Consider the following 17,353-nt stretch of genomic DNA (forward strand, 5'->3'; position numbering starts at 1 on the left):
ATTTTTCGTTAGCTTTCCTACGATGCTGATTTCATCCCAATCCGATATTTGAGTAAAAATTTATGATCAAAATACGGGAGGGCATCTGGACGGTCAATTGCAACAGCCTTTCCAAAATAGCAGTGAAAGCTTCCGTAACAAGGTTGTGTCCGGACGGTGTTACCTTAGCGTCTGGACGGTTGCACTTTGGCTGCACATAATTACCATAACACTTTGGAGCGTCCGGACCCTCAAGGGTGATGTCTGGACGGTTGAACTGGTGCATGCAATTTCCATATATGAAGCTTGATTGTCTAGACTATGAAGGCTGACGTCTGGACGGTTGAACTTTGTATGTACGTCTTGTCTTATAGAGGACATCGTCCGGACGGGATAACAGATCTTCTGGACTATGTCTTGAGTCAAAAACCCTAATCCTAGTCAAACACAGAATGGCGTCTGGACGGTATAAGTACGTCGTCCGAACGGATGCACTGGAACACTAGGATCTTCTCGAACTTTGAAGAGCGTCCGGATGATTTGCCATTACGTCCGAATGGTTGCAAACTTGAACTGTTCGAAGCTTCTAAACACTGATGGGCGTCCAGACGGAAAGTTCTAGTCATCAAGACTGATGTTGCTGTCTGATGAGCATCCAGATGGATGATGCTTTGAACACTTGGGTGTTCGGATGGAAATCCAGATCGTCTAGACGGATGGTGCTTTGGACAGCTGAGCGTCCGGACGGTATGACACGTCGACCGGACGGTTGACAGGGAACCAAATTTTCTTGAAAACTTCACAAAATCTTTTTGAAGAACATAGCTGAAGAATAGACTCTGGATAAAGCAGCATCTGGACGGTATAAGTACGTCGTCCGAACGGATGCACTGGAACACTAGGATCTTCTCGAACTTTGAAGAGCGTCCGGATGATTTGTCATTACGTCCGAATGGTTGCAAACTTGAACTGTTCGAAGCTTCTAAACACTGATGGGCGTCTAGACGGAAAGTTCTAGTCATCAAGACTGATGTTGCTGTCTGATGAGCGTCCGGACGGATGATGCTTTGAACACTTGGGTGTTCGGATGGAAATCCAGATCGTCTAGACGGATGGTGCTTTGGACAGCTGAGCGTCCAGACGGTATGACACGTCGACCGGACGGCTGATAGGGAACCAAATTTTCTTGAAAACTTCACAAAATCTTCTTGAAGAACATAGTTGAAGAGTAGACTCTGGATAAAGCAGCATCCCTGTGAAAGAAGCAACATTACATAGAAGTGATTTTGTCCAACAAAATGCAGCCAACACAAATGTAACAATCCTTAAAAGTGTTACGGGGTTTCCTAGGTCTTACAGGATACTATCGTAAGTTTATTAGGGGTTATGGTTTCATTGCGGCCCCATTGACTGATTTGTTTAAGAAAAATGCCTTTGGTTGGAATACAAAGGCTGAAGAAGCATTTTTAGCATTCAAGGAGGCTATGACCAATCCCTCGGTTCTCATTCTACCGGATTTTGGTAAACCCTTTTTGATTGAGTGTGATGCTTCGGGCAGAAAAGTATGGGCAATTTTATTGCAGGAACAAAGGCTGATAGCTTTTTCCAGCCAGATGTTGAAAGACCAGTTTTTAGACTTATCCACCTATGAGACAGAGTTGGTGGCCCTGGTTTCAGCAGTTAAGAAATGGCGTTCTTATTTGCTAGGTCATCCTTTTACCATCAAAACTAATCATCAGAGCCTAAAGTTCCTTTTGGAATAGAAGATTGGAACCCCAATGCAACAAAAGTTGATTACTAAGTTGCTGGGGTATGACTTTGTTGTTGAATACAAGAAGGGTTGGGACAATTCTGTAGCTAATGCTATTTCTAGGCGGGATGAGGATACAGACCAGGAGTTTACTTTATCTGTGATTTCCTATCCAACCTTAGAATGGCTAGAAGATTTAAAGAGGAGTTATGCCTCAAATCCTCACATGCAGGCTTTGCTGCAACAGTACCAAGAAGGGAAGCTGTCCCACAGAAAGTTCTCTCTCCAAGATGGAATTCTATTATACAAGAAGTGGATCTATGTTGGAGAATCCCTTAGAGGTCAAATCTTACACTTTGTACATGCTAGTCCATTAGTTGGTCATGTAGGATATGACAAGACTATTTATTGGGCCAAGAAGGATTTCTTTTGGCTTGGGTTGAAATCTGATGTTAAATGGTTCATTTGGGAGTGTGACACTTGCAAGAAGGTTAAAGCAGAGAATGTCTCTCCTGCTGGGTGGCTACAACCTTTGCATATTCTTGAAAGACCTTGGTCTAGTATTTCTATGGACTTCATTGAGGGGCTCCCTCTTTTGGGTGGATTCAGGGTGATCTGGGTGGTGGTTGACAAATTGACTAAGTATGCTCACTTTTTAGCTCTCAAACACCCTTACACAGCTGATAAATTGGCCCAACTGTTTCTCAGTCGGTTGTTTAAACTTCATGGTCTTCCTCATTCGATTATTTCGGATAGGGATACTGTTTTTACTAGTACGTTTTGGACTAAGATTTTTAAAGCATAGGGAGTTTTCCTAGTTTTTAGCACAGCTTACCATCATCAGTTTGATGGTTAATCCAATGCTGTAAACAAATATGTGGAGAGTTATTTGCAGTGTATGATTTGTGACAAACCCGGGGGATGGGTGCAGTGGTTACCCTTGGCAGAGTGTTGCTACAATACTTCCTATCATCATTCTACACAAATCACTCCCTTTGAAGCTATTTACGAGTACTTACCTCCCCGACTTCTCACTTATATGCCAGGAACTACTCAATTGGCCACAATTGAGTCCTAGCTGCGTTCCCGTGATGAAATTTTGAAGCTTTTAAGGGACAACCTACCTAAAAGCCAAAATCGGATGAAAAGAATGCTAATTTGAAGCGAATTGAACACCAGTTTTATGAGGGTGACTGGGTATACTTACGATTGTAGCCATATCGTCTGCTTTCGGTTGCTTGGCGCCGTAATCTCAAGCTCTCTCCACGTTTATATGGTCCCTTCAAGATCCTTCAGAAGGTGGGCACTATAACCTATTGTCTGGATCTTCTAGTGGGCTCTCTCCTCCACCTGGTTTTTCACATTTCTCAGCTTAAGCTGAAGATTGGCCGTTCGGTTGAAGCTATCTCTCATCTTCCCCCCATCAACGCTCAAGGGGTCATTCATCCTGAGCCTGAGGAGGTTCTCTATCGTCAGTCTCACCGAGTCCATGACCGGGCTGTGGTGGAGCTTCTGATTCGCTGGGAAGGACAGCCAGCTACCGAGGCCACTTGGGAGTCATATCATCGCTTGAAGGCGTCTTACCCACACCTTGTGGGCAAGGTGTTGTGAAAGAGAGGGGTATTGTCACTGGTCTTGGTTAAGGAGTCAAAAGGTGAATCAGTTCTTGAGCCAAGAGGAAGTCAAAAGCGTTGAATGAAGAAGTCTTTAGAGTTAGCATGATCCAGCTGGATGCAACTCGTGTTTGAAGGGCAAGATGGTTTTTTTAGGCATCTGGGTTTAAAGGCCAATGGGTTGTTATACCAATTGGGCTCTGATATTAGTTTTAGCTAATTTTGGTCTCATGGCAAATGGATTGTCCACGTGGGCTTAGTTGGCCCAATGGTTATAGAATAAATAGCTCAAGTCTCTTTGTTTGGACGCATTCTGTGATTTGATGAATTGTTAGCTATCTAGCTTAGCCCATAACTTTAGCTATTGTAATGGTGTAATCGTTCTAGAATCAATACAAGCTGTTCTTCACATTCCTTTCATAATTCTGTCATTCAATTCCACAATTTCATCACAAAAACCTTAATTCTGTTACAAACCTGTACAAAAAGTAGTTTTCAACCTTTTGAAATGAATTGAACCAAAATAATTAAATTGGACAACTAATAAGAAACTTGAAATAATGTGAATTTTTTTACAAATAAGTAACGTATCCCAATTTTGGTATATCCAATTGTAGCGAGGTCATCCTTAGTATTGTGGACTCATTTTCACAAACATGTGCAACCCACCTTTTCCCATCCAACCAGAACTAGTCAATTACACCCTAGCAGCAATAGACAATTAGATTACCATCCATTAGATTTTTATTTTTGTTAGTATTTTGGCCAGCAATAGACAATTAGATTACCATCCATTAGATTTTTATTTTTGTTAGTATTTTGGCCTTATTTTGTGTTTGGACAAAATCACTTATGTGTAAAGATGCAGTAAATAGGGATTCCACTTTTCAGAGTGATGTCAAGTTAGAAGAAATTCAAGTTCCCTGTCAGCCGTTCGGACGACGTGTCATCCCGTCCGGACTCCAGACAGATCAGCATCATCCGTCCGGATGACGTGCTCCTTCCGTCCGGACCCCTACACTGTATCGAGAAGCTTCTGTTTCAGCTTGCATCCGTCCGGACGTTTCAGCAGCAAGTCCAGACGCCTATCAGTTCTCGAACGGTTCACTGATTCTTTCCAAGTTCCAAGAAAGGATAGATCAATCAACCGTTCGGACGATGTGGTATCCCGTCCGGACGCGTGTCTCCATAAGGCAAGAATCGCAGTTCAAAATTGACCGTCCGGACGTCTGACAGCTGTGGTCCAGACGCTGGTGCATCGTATATGGTAACTGCCGATTCGACTTCAACCGTTTGGACGTCTGCTCCTCATGGTCCGGACGCATGCGCATCAGATATGGAAATTGCGTGTTGAAGCTCAGCCGTTTGGACGCTCCTGCCCCATGGTCCTGACGTGCGAAGCCTGTTATGGAAATTACTTGCGGCGGATGTGCATCCGTCCGGACGATCAAGCCATCCCGTCCGGACGATATTCTTATACAGGAAAGATTTCACCTCGAAAATTTCAAAAAAATCCTGTCGCACAGTTGTCCGTCCGGACGGACATGATTTACTGTCCGGACGGCTCCCATGCATATTTTGCCTGACACCTATTCTGACCCCCAGCCTATAAATAGGGGCCCCTGGGCACTTAGATTTGCAAGAATTCGGTATTGAATTCCACAATTGCTCAGAGACGTGATATTTCCTCTGAAGCCCTCTTCAAGTGTGCTGTTGCCGTGCTACAACCGAGGTCTATCTTAGAGGTAGGCTCTAAGATAAAGGAGTTCCATTGAAGACCCCTTCAGGTAGGTGAACCTAGTTGGGAAGCGTTCGTGTTGGGTTACACATCAGAGATCAAGATACGACCACTGCATCGGGTTTATGTGAGTGCTACTGTCTTGTATCTAGCTTTGTCTATTGAATAGTGGAATTCTTGGGTTTGGCTGTCTCGGAGTGGTTTTTCTCTTAATTGAGTTTCCACTTCGTCAACAAAAATTGTGTGTCATTTATTTTCCGCTGTGCTTTACTTTTTGTTGACACTTGTGCACACACACTTTATACTTGAAGTCAAATTTCAATTTTCAATTGGTATCAGAGCAGGCACACTCTGTTGAAAGGATTTATTTCCTGAGTGTGATCCTCATCTTTTTATGACTTCTATTTTTTTTTTATTACACCTTTTATCATGGATTTCTCTCAGTTATCTGAAGAAAATCATGGTATTGAGCTCTCTAAAGTTTTTGCTAAACTTGATAAAATTGTTTCTCCTAAAGAGCTCAAAAAGGTGAAGCGAGAAAAAGAGTCTTTGATTGTTCAGTTATCTGAATCTCATGCTTTGATTGACTCTTTGAGATCTGAGAATACCATGTTGTTTGACATTATTGATACACTTGAGAATAAATTAAAAGAATTTGAAGATCTCCTGAAAAAATTCTCAAGTGATAATTTGAAAAGCAAGCTGTGTATTCATTCAGATATTTCGAACAAGCCTGATTTGACTGCTGATTTAAATACTTCTACTTCACATGCTTCTGGTTCTGAATTAGATTCTGTTGGTATTAAGCATGTGATAGTAGATGCAGCTTGTTCTGAAAATTCTTGCTTAGATAACTGTGTGATGCCTAACTCCAAGGATTCAGGAACACAAGGTAAGTTTGTTCCTATTTGTCATAATTGTGGAAAAATTGGTCATATTAGACCAAATTGTTATGTGTTAAAATCTCACAAACCTTGGAAGAAGCAGGAGGACTCCAAAAGGGGCGTTATTGAGAAAACCTCTTCAGATAAATATGTCCCGCCCCATAAGAGGCATATATCTCAAAGAGGTAAGGATTTTGTTGTTTGTGAAAATGCTAATCTTAAATTTGCAATGTCCTTCAAGAAGCAGCAAACGAAGTCAGCCTACCTGTTATCATTATGGTGTCTCTGGACACATCAGGCCACACTGTCCTCAAATCCGACGTCAGCAGCCTCGGATTAGGAAAACGGAGCAAAAGACAGGTAAGTCTAGCTCTAAATCTTCCAAGCCTCATAATGTTTTTCGACAACAATGGCATTATCCTCAAAGGGATTCTCCCTCATGCTATCACTGTGGTAAGTATGGCCACGTCAAAGCCGAATGCTTCAAAGTGAAGCCCCACAAGCTCAAGAAGAATCAGACCAATGAAGGGCTTGTCAACATGATAAAGAATGTCCTAGTCTGACTGATCAATTGGGACATGGCTCACACCCCTGCCTCACAGGTAAAGAAGGTATGGGTAAGGAAGGATGAGACAATTCACCCCTTGAGGGGAAGTGGACTCACCTAGTAGGTGAGGTCTCCCACGCCTAGGATTTTGGTTCCTAAATCCTAGTGCATGTCAGGTATGTTTGCATTGCATTGTTTATCTTGTCATATCTTACTCATGCCTTGCATTCTATTTGAGGAACCATTTATTTTATCCCCTATATTTTCTCTTGTTATCTTGAGAAGCTTCTGCAGATATATTTTTGGGGATGACAGTTAAAATCACGTCAGGCGGCATTAGATGTCATTTCCTTTTCCATAAGCATGTCTTTGTTGTTTTTCAACAAAAAAAGAAAAAAAAAAAATTGGGGAGAAGATGCGAAACTTTATTTCTTTCTTTTGATAGCTTTTCATATATTGCATGTGTTTTTGTCTGATATCTCAGTTCATTGTGCATTGATTAAATATGCTTATATATGATTGATAGTTTATACATGATATCTGCTAAGTTTTCCTGTTGCATCTTAATGATAGATAGTTACTTTCCTAATGCGATGAAAATGTGCACTATCTAAGACTCCCCTTTGGTACATCTTTTCCTTCTCTGACTTTTTGCTTCTAGAAATTCTAGATAAGAGAAGAGGTCTTTGATTAAGATGGTCAAATTGACCACATGCTAGTTGAACCTAGAGCCTAAAAATTCTGGCACTCTCTAGGATTGCAGCACAATAAGAATCAAGCAGTAAATCATATGCATTATGCGCTTTTAAATTGTATATTCACTGCTTATGTGCTGAGTTTGCTATATGCCTTGCCCACTCCGTGCAAGTAAAAATTTTACTTTGTCCTTCATGGTACAAGTAAAACAATTAGGTGCTGCATCTTAGGGGGAGTGTATCAAATAAGGGTGGCTAGGCCCTAGTAAGATAAGGTTTGACTTTTGGCTGATCTTTCATTGATTTTCTCTCTTGTTTGAAAAATCTGGTTACTTTTTGTCATATCAGTGAATTTCATACCTTTTTGAGAAAGTCTTCACACACACACGCATTGCATGAGTTGAGTAATCTATTTAAAAATTCTATCTGCAGGGAAATTTGTGCTTATTGAATACTTAACTCTCATTTATATCTTTGCATATTTTTGCAATGCCATTTGATTGCTTTATCAGTTGATTATATATGCGTGTTCTGAAGCTAACTTTAGGAAAAATATTTTTCTGCAAATTTTCCTCAAAGTTTCAAATTTTTAGTATGAAGTGTCTGTACGGACTTATTCTTACGTCCGGACAAGCGCAGTCTTGCCATATGCTGACCTAGCAGTTGCCATTCGGATGGTTAAGTGACATATCCTGATAGGATCTCTACAGGTTTAAGACTTGCGTCTCTTTCTCTGCCATACACACATCTTTGCATTTTTATTGATTTATCATGGCATCTTGTGTGTTTTTCTCGTGGATTTCTCCCGAGATTTTGGCTTTTTTTTTGCACATCTATTTTCATCCCATGATCTTCATTGTGTTTTCCGTTATTCTTTTAAGTCTTTGTGATTTTAGAACATTGGAATATTTGTTGGGATCTTTTCTTGAGATAGTGTGCATGAAAATCCTTCTCTGTCTGTGTGTTGGGCTGATCATGATATATTTATGCCTTATGAGTAGCTGCATTGCTTTTATTTCTCTTTGGCATCCATTTGACAGCCGTGTTAAATACCACATTATGTTTGGAACTAACAGGATCTAATGGTATTTTTGGAGATATTTCTGATTGGTTTTTCAGGAATACGACATCCAGCGGCTCCCAGCACAGTGATTGACAGATGCATCCTTTGGAAAACTGACTATTGTTGAAGTCGGATGTTCAATTTCCAAAGGTCTTGGGATTTGATACTTGGAAGATTTCTGTTCCTCTCTTTTGGGCCACTTGCAGACTTTTCTCTATTCTCCTATTGTTTTGGATTTTAGAAAGTTTTTATTTGTGGATATTATTACTCTATTTACCCTTGTACTTCTGAGACATTGAGGGGGAGTAATTGTTGAGTGGTTTTTCTCATTACTCTGTTTTACCCTTTGTCCCTTTGTGACAAAAAGGGGGAGTAATTTTATTTTTGGACCAGGAATGTATTTCCAAGCCGGTCAAGTGATTTTTGTCCCAGAATGGCCAAAGGGGGAGTTTGTTAGTATTTTGGCCTTATTCTGTGTTTGGACAAAATAACTTGTTGGTACAGTTTCCGGTATGGTGACGTGTCGTCTGATGATTCGCTATCTCAGGAAATTAGTCTTATTTCCTAAGGCCTGATTGAAATGAAAAAATTGAGGAAATAGGGGAGAGGATGACACAAGGATTTAAGTGGTTCCCTCAAACCGAGGTACATCCACTGTAGGAGGTGTAGAGAAAATTCACTATTAAGTAGTTACAAGAGAAAAATCACTCGTAGCCCTAAGCCCCGATACACCCAGATTTCCCTCTCTTAAGTTTCTCTATTTTCTCCTTTTTTTTGCCCTTGTTTTTCTATATCTCTTTTTCTATCCCCCTGCATCTGGTGCGATGACCTCTATTTATAGGCCGGGCTCCTGGCCTTACTATACTTGCTGCCTCCTTCCAATTCTTCATGCCTCCTTTTTCCAGGAGCTCGAATTCTGGCTTAATTTATTCTGTTTGGAGCGTCCATCTTCCCATGTCTGCCACCTTCTATTTCTTTAACATTTGTTTTTGTTGTGTCCTCGAGTGGAGAGAGTGAGTGGGCGGTTACTTTATGATTAAGTGGGATTATTTTATTGAGTGTATGCATTGTCCAAGAAGCTTGGAGGAAGTGCTGCCTGGGATGGAGGAAAGTGCTGCCAGGTTTGGAGGAAAGTGCTGCCCATGCTGTCTTGATGTTGTTGTCCAGCAGAGTTTCTCCAAAATCATCCACTAGCATTTGTTTAATGCTGAACCCCACCTCAATCGTTAAATAACTACCTTATCCCATTAATCATGGAATTCTGTCCTTATTGTACTCTGAAATATCCGCAGCAAACCTTCAACCAGACCCCGAGGCGATGATGTCCGAGACATGTTCGTTCTACCTTGGAGATCTCGGGATATCGCTGCATCATAACGGGGTTATAAAAGGCTAAGACATTATTGTACTGACTTGTTGTTATCTCCGAGGCGAGGTTACTCCGAGACTCAAATACCCGAGATGTGCTCGCTCCATTCAGATTAGGAGATCTCGGGATGTTCTTCATACCGTAACCTGGAGTGTTAAGATCGTTATACCTCCGAGATGTATTTACACCTAGGCAGTCTTTTCTTTGTTGGCTGTAATAAATGCCCGAGACATAGCTCCGAGATGTTTCCGAATCCACGTGTCTCTAGGGTTGATTTTATCCCTAACATAACTTATGTGTAAAGATGCAGTAAACAGGGATTCCACTTTTCAGAGTGATGTCAAGTTAGAAGAAATTCAAGTTCCCTGTTAGCCGTCCGGACGACGTGTCATCCCGTCCGGACTCCAGACAGATCAACATCATCTGTCTGGACGATGTGCTCTTTCCGTCCAGACCCCTACACTGTATCTAGAAGCTTCTGTTCCAGCTTGCATCCGTCCGGACGTTTCAGCAGCATGTCCGGACGCCTATCAGTTCTCGAACGGTTCACCGATTGTTTCCAAGTTCCAACAAAGGTAAGATCAATCAACCGTCCGGACGATGTGGTATCCCGTCCGGACGCGTGTCTCCGTAAGGCAAGAATCACAATTCAAAAGTGACCGTCCGGACGTCTGACAGCTGTGGTCCGGACGCTGGTGCATCGTATATGGTAACTGCCTATTAAACTTCAACCGTCTGGACGTCTGCTCCTCATGGTCCGGACGCATGCACATCAGATATGGGAATTGCGTGTTGAAGCTCAGCCGTCCGGACGCTCCTGCCCCATGGTCCGAACGCGCGAAGCTTGTTATGGAAATTACTTGCGGCGGACGTGCGTCCGTCCGGACGATCAAGCCATCCCTTTCAGACGATGTTCTTATACAGGAAAGATTTCTCCGCGGAAATTTCGGAAAAATCCTGTCGCACAATTGTCCGTCTGGACGGCTCCCAGGCATATTTTGCCAGACGTCATTCTGACCCCCAGCCTACAAATAGGTGCCCCTAGGCACTTAGAGTTGCAAGAATTCGGTATTGAATTCCATAATTGCTCAAAGACGTGATATTTCCTGTGAAGCCCTCTTCAAGTGTGCTGTTGCCATGCTACAACTGAGGTCTATCTTAGAGGTCGGCTTTAAGATAAAGGAGTTCCATTGAAGACCCCTTCAGGTAGATGAACCTGGTTAGGAAGTGTTCGTGTTGGGTTACACGTCAGAGATCAAGATAGGACCACTGCATCGGGTTTATGTGAGTACTACTGTCTTGTATCTAGCTTTGTCTTCTGAATAGTGGAATTCCTGGGTTTGGCTGCCCCGGAGTGGTTTTTCTCTTAATTGAGTTTCCACTTCATTAACAAAAACTGTGTGTCATTTATTTTCCGCTGTACTTTACTTTTTGTTGACGCTTGTTCACACACACTTTATACTTGAAGTCAAATTTCAAATTTCAAATTTAATCCTGAATTGCTTAAATATATCATTTTGTTTTCTTGTGTCCTCTCCACAAATTATTTTGTACTTTCATTTGAAAGATACTGCATATATTGTAGGCAATTAATGAAAGACAAATATGTTGAGTGGATGATGTCATCCATATAATCAATTAACTAAAACATGACTAAACATACCTTTAAAGTTGTTGTTGTGAAAGTATAACTCTGTGAGCATGATTAAGTTTCCAATTTCTGAAGGTACGCTTTCAGTGAAATAGTTATAAGCTAAATATAAATATTTCAATCGTTTGCACTTGAAAATAGAAATGGAGCCCGAAAGTTTGTTATATCCAAAACTTATTATCTCCAATGAAGATATGTTACATAGAGATGGTGCAATTCCGCTTGTAAAACTTTTACCAGCAAGAGACAAAAATTTAAGTTTGGATAACAGCCCCATCCATGATGGGATTTCTCCACCGAAGTCGTTGAACTTAAAAGATAAGTGACGCAACCGAAAAAGATGTGCCAACTCATTGGGCACAGATCCATGAAAGTTGTTGTTTTTTATACTCAGGCTAACAAGAAATGAAAGGTTCCCTATGTGTGGAGGAATGGTGCCTAGGAGACCCATGTAAGAAAGGTTCAAGGCTGTGACTCGATGATGGCGAAAACCACAAGTGATACCAATCCAATTACAAACAGAGGTGCCAGTAGACCAGTTGTTTGTCAAAACATTATGAGGATTATAAGAAATACTAGCTTTTAAGGCAAGAAGAGCTGATTGATCGGTGGTAATGTTAGGAACATTTGCAACATCTTGGCTTGCCATGTAACATTGTAGCATGAGAAGTGCCACAATAAAAGGAAATGGGAAAAAGGTTCTATTTATAAGTAGTGCATGTATGTTGGTTGAGGTACTGGGGATGTGTGTGAGCTCAAGTGATCGAGGCTGTTATATAAGGAGATTGTAGCATAACAAATTGAAAGAAACAAACAAAATTTAGGATTTTTGGAGAAAGTGGGTAGAGCTCCTTTTAGTGTCCTTCCGGTGTCTTTCTAGAAGGACATAAATGTAACTTTTTTAATTAAAAAACTTGCATCCATGTAATTGAGAAGGATATAGATATAATTTTTTCATTACATCTATGTCCTTTTAGAAAGACACTAGAAGAACACTAGAAACAGTTATAACATTCCTCTTCTATCAGAGGATGAACCAAACAGTCTTATTAGGTAAACCCAAAAAAAAAAAAAAAAAAGAAAAAGAAAAAGAAAAAAAAGAGGAAAAAAGAAAGAAAGAAAGAGTTACACACACACATAACCAGCCGTCTCTTAAGAATGCTGTGTACAACGTGTCAAAATTCAAATAGTTGGCCATGACTAAGGTCATATTCAACTGTACGTGAATGGTGACGTCAAATCTTTCATGGACATTTATATTGAAAATTAGGGAAATTGGTGTGAGAATCCGGTCACTTTTCCAAACTCCTATTAAAGCACCAAATACTAATGTGTTTGACAAGTTTGTCATGAGATAAAGTGATAGAGTGATAATGTTACTCGAGTTATTTATTTATTCTGTCAGGTTAAATAAGATATACGTGATAAATAAAAAATTGTTAATTTTAATGGTAAAGTGATAGAGTGATCTGTTTAAAATCTGGACAAAATTTAAAGACTATATTTTAAAAATTGAAAATCCAAAAATTAAATTCAAATTATATGAAAATTTAAGAGTTAAATATGATTTTTTTCCTATATTTTTCTTTTAAAAGCATGTGTGTTGTAGTTAAAACATCATATTAGCTGAATTTTTTTTTTTTTTTGAAAAAAGAAAAAAAGAAAAACAGAGATTAGCTGGATCCATGCACATGAACAGGACAGGACAGTTTTGGATTCCGTTGGTCTACTCCTTGTGTGGACTCCTCACAAATCACAATGCCATTCAACAAATTAAGGAACAAAACAAAATAATAAAGGAAAGGAAAGGAATCAAATTATTAGTGTTTTCTACATGTAATGACGTGCTGGCTATTTGACTATTTGAATAATCTATTTATAAAAAAGAAAAAGACTATTTTGAATAATCTTAGTATTGTCCTCTTCAGGTACATTATTTGTTATTCTTTGATCATTTTAGTAAGAAATTTTTTAAAGATTGATTATTTGGTTCGATTAAAAGTGATCATAATATGCTAATAATTTAAGTATAATATATATCATTGGAATATGTGTCAGAAGTCATGAGTTTTTTTAGAGTAAAAACACTTAGAACTAAGAAAAATACTACAGGTACCAATGAAAAAACTCTACATCATCTTAGTGATCATTTCTTAGTAAAAGATTTAGTACCTCTAGTAACCATTTCTTAGTAAAAGATTTAGTACCTTTAGTATTCACTCAAGGATTATACTTCACTTATAATCCTTGATCTTTCATCACTTTTGAAATCAAGAATCCAAATTTTTCAATTGACAAGTAATGATTTATCACCAAGCAAATCGTTGGTTTTTTCACCCAAAATATTTCATTCCAAAGAAAAATGTTCCTTGGCCCTAAACTAACAGAGCCGACGGTAATATGAAAACATTTATTTATTATTTTCTAATTGCATAGCACCAAATATTTGAAATGAAAAAATGTTCAGTTTTCATCTTTTGTAAATTTTCATAAAAGAAATGAGCAAAAGATAGATGTATATAAACTCTCAAAAAAAAAAAAAAAAAAAAAAAACACACACACACACATATATATATACATTGAAAAAGTATGACTTGTCATCATACCTAGGAACACCACACACACACACACACACACACACACACACACACACACACACACACACACACACACACACACACACACACACACACACACACACACACACACACACACACACACACACACACACACACACACACACACACACACACACACACACACACATTGAAAAAGTATGACACACACACACATATACATTGAAAAAGTATGACTTGTCATCATACCTAGGAATACCTCAAAATTCAGTCCAAATTAGAAAAGCCTTAATTGCGCCTAACCTAATGGAGATGAAGGGAACATGGAACACACATATATATACATTGAAAAAGTATGACTTGTCATCATACCTAGGAATACCTCAAAATTCAGTCCAAATTAGAAAAGCTTTAATTGCGCCTAACCTAATGGAGATGAAGGGAACATGGAACATTTTTTTTTTTTTTTTGTCTTCTCTCATCGCATGCCAACAACTATTTAAAAAAAAAAAAAGAAAAACAAAAAAGCAAAGTAAAAAAATTCATGCACCGAAAAAGAAAAAGAACAACTTTAATTTTGAGATATGCCCCAAGATCAATCCTTTATTATTTTTTTGCTAGGTTTTTGTTGTCCATCAAGACCTCCAACATTTATAGCAGCAACAAGCAATTAGATTACTATCTATTAGAATTTTCTTTTTTCCCTGAATAGCATAGGTCCTTTTGTTTCCTTATATGCTTTGAACAAATTATTTTGTACTTCCAATTGAAATGTACCCATTGGAGGCAATAAAAAAGCTAATAATTTCAGTTACTCATGTCATCCATATATATAATCAGTCAATTAAAGCAAGGCTAAACATACTTTCAAAATTGTTGTGATCAAGGTATAACACTGTGAGCATACTTAAGCCTCTAATTTCTGAAAGTACACTTCTTGTGAATTAATTGAACAACATCGCTAAAATTTGCAGTTGTTTACAATTAAACAAAGTGGAAGGGATAGAACCTATAAAACAAGTACCAATTACGTGCAATCAAAAATTGAATTTAGAAAAAAAAAAAAAAAAAAAAAAAGGTGTGGCTTAGTCACAATTTATCCATTATTTTCTCTAACCTACTCACAACATTTGCAAAGTTAAGGATACTATAGTGACCATAAATATTACCTCGATCTTGTAGATATTGTTCAATCTTTCCCACCATACCCATTTATAAGTCATCGTTAAATTAGTCAACATAATCATTGTTATATCTTATAATAACCTCATAGAATAAAGATCAATGCCAATTTGATAAAAGGCTTCCAACATAAAAAAAAATCACTTTTTCTTCATGAGCCTATACTTGATTTTCTTTTTTATCTTAAATAATTGATTAGCACCCTTCCTAATCCATCATTTGGAAAAAGAAAAATTGCTACACCAAAGTCTAGACTTATGAGATACTATAGTTCCATGAAGAAAAGTAGTTTCTAACTTTTTGAAATGAATTGAACCAAAATAATTAATTTGGATTACAAATAAGAAACTTGAAGAGATGTGAATGTTTTACAAATAAGTATCGTATCCCAATTTTGGTATATCCAATTGTAGCGAAGGTCATCATTAGTATTGTAGATTCATTTTCACAAACATGTGCAACCCACGTCTTCCTATGCAACGAGAACGAGTCATTTACACCCTAGCAGCAATAGACAATTAGATTACCATCCAATAGATTAATGGATTTTTTTAATTTTTTTTTAATTTTTTTTATTTCCCAGAATTGCTTAAATCCTTTTGTTTTCTTGTGTCCTCTCGACAAATTATTTTGTACTTTCATTTGAAAGATACAGCATTGGAGGCAATTAATTAAAGGTAAATTGATGTCATCCATATAATCAATCAACTAAGACATGACTAAACATACCTCTAAAGTTGTTGCGGAGGTATAACTTTGTGAGCATGATTAAGTTTTCGATTTCTTAAGGTACGGTTCTAGTGAAATAGTTATACCCTAAATGTAAATATTGCAGTCGTGCATTTGAACAAAGAAATGGAGCCTGAAAGCTTATTATACCCAAAACTTATTATCTCCAATGAAGATATGTTACATAGAGTTGGTGGAATATATCCTGTGAAACTATTACCAAGTAGAGACAAAAGTTGAAGTTTGGATAACAACCCCAATCCATGATGGGATTTCATCAATGAAGTCGTTGAACTTAAAAGATACGTGACGCAATCAGTAAAGACGACCCAACTTGTTGGGCACAGAGCCATGAAAATTGTTGTTTATGACACTTAGGCTAACAAGAAATGAAAGGTTTCCTATGTGTGGAGGAATGGTGCCTACGAGACCCATGTAAGAAAGGTTCAAGGCTGTGACTCGATAATGACGGAAACTACAAGTGATACCAATCCAATTACAAACAGAGGTGCCCATAGACCAATTGTTTGTCAAAAACCATAGTGAGGATCATATGAAATACTAGCTTTTAAGGCAAGAAGAGCGGATTGATCGGTGGTAATTAATGTTAGGAACATTTGCAACATCTGGGCTTGCCATGTAACATTGTAGCATGAGAAGTGCCACAAAAAAGAAAATGAAAACAAGTTCTCTGCTTGAGTAGTGTATGTTGGTTGAGGTGTCGGAGATTAGTGGGAGCTCAAGTGCGACTAATATATAAGGAGATTTCAGCATCAAAAAATTCAAAGGAAAAAATATGGGCTTTGGGAAAAAGAGGGTGGGGGTGGTTTGGGCTTTGACTTCGTTGACTGTTAGAAAAAGAAAAGTAAAAGAAACAAAAAATAATCGAAAAGTAGTGTTTTGTGATCATACTTATCCTCAGTTCTGTGGTTCTATTTACTTACCTGACTACCCATTTTATGATCTCAAAAATTCAGTCCTAAGAAAAATGTTCCTTGATCCTAAGCTAATGGAGCCGACGGTAACGTGAAAACCATTTTTTTTTTTTAATAAAAGATAATGAAATAAATAATTTTCATGTCAAACTACGTTTAATAATTCCTTTGTCCTTAATTTTAATTTATTTTTCACGTTTATAAATGAATGATAACATTGAACCCACAACATCCACCCAATAAACATTTTAATTACCTTCAAATCAAGCTGCGTTTTAGAAATATTCGTTTCTTTTCTCGAAGTGATATTGAAACTTATCTCTCTTGATTAATGTTTGGTGAGCCTCGCAATATTCAACAACGTAAAAGATTTTTACCAGTTACTTAGTCATGATATTTTGAGCAACTTTTTTTCTAGATGGAAATATTAAGGACTGGTTTATTTCCTGGAATAGGTGATTGGAATGAAATTATTTTTTCTATGGAATAGTCAATTTTTTTTTTCTTTGAATCAAGTAAATTACTTATTGTTACATATTGTTCCTTGATGCTCTCTTTATAGTAAATAACTTGGCTTAAGAATGCCGTGCACTACAAGGTGTAGAAATAGGCATGAACGATGGAGATATTTCATGTGCAACT

General features: G+C 38.3%; 1 protein-coding gene across 1 annotated transcript; it reads right to left on the bottom strand.

Moving 5' to 3' along the window:
- Positions 1–11,194: 11,194 nt before the first annotated feature.
- LOC133869078 (receptor-like protein 34) lies at positions 11,195–11,938 on the bottom strand. Its single transcript, XM_062306049.1, has 2 exons — positions 11,302–11,938; positions 11,195–11,208 (listed from the first exon to the last, which is right to left on the bottom strand). Exons 1-2 carry the CDS (start codon positions 11,936–11,938, stop codon positions 11,195–11,197), a joined length of 651 nt encoding a protein of 216 aa, XP_062162033.1.
- Positions 11,939–17,353: the final 5,415 nt, after the last annotated feature.

This window comes from Alnus glutinosa, chromosome 5 (assembly GCF_958979055.1).
Source record: "Alnus glutinosa chromosome 5, dhAlnGlut1.1, whole genome shotgun sequence".
Lineage (NCBI taxonomy): Eukaryota > Viridiplantae > Streptophyta > Magnoliopsida > Fagales > Betulaceae > Alnus > Alnus glutinosa.

What these genes read in the sequence shown, in the direction of transcription:
- LOC133869078 (XM_062306049.1), bottom strand. Translation starts at nt 11,938, where the DNA reads ATGGCAAGCCAAGATGTTGCAAATGTTCCTAACATTACCACCGATCAA.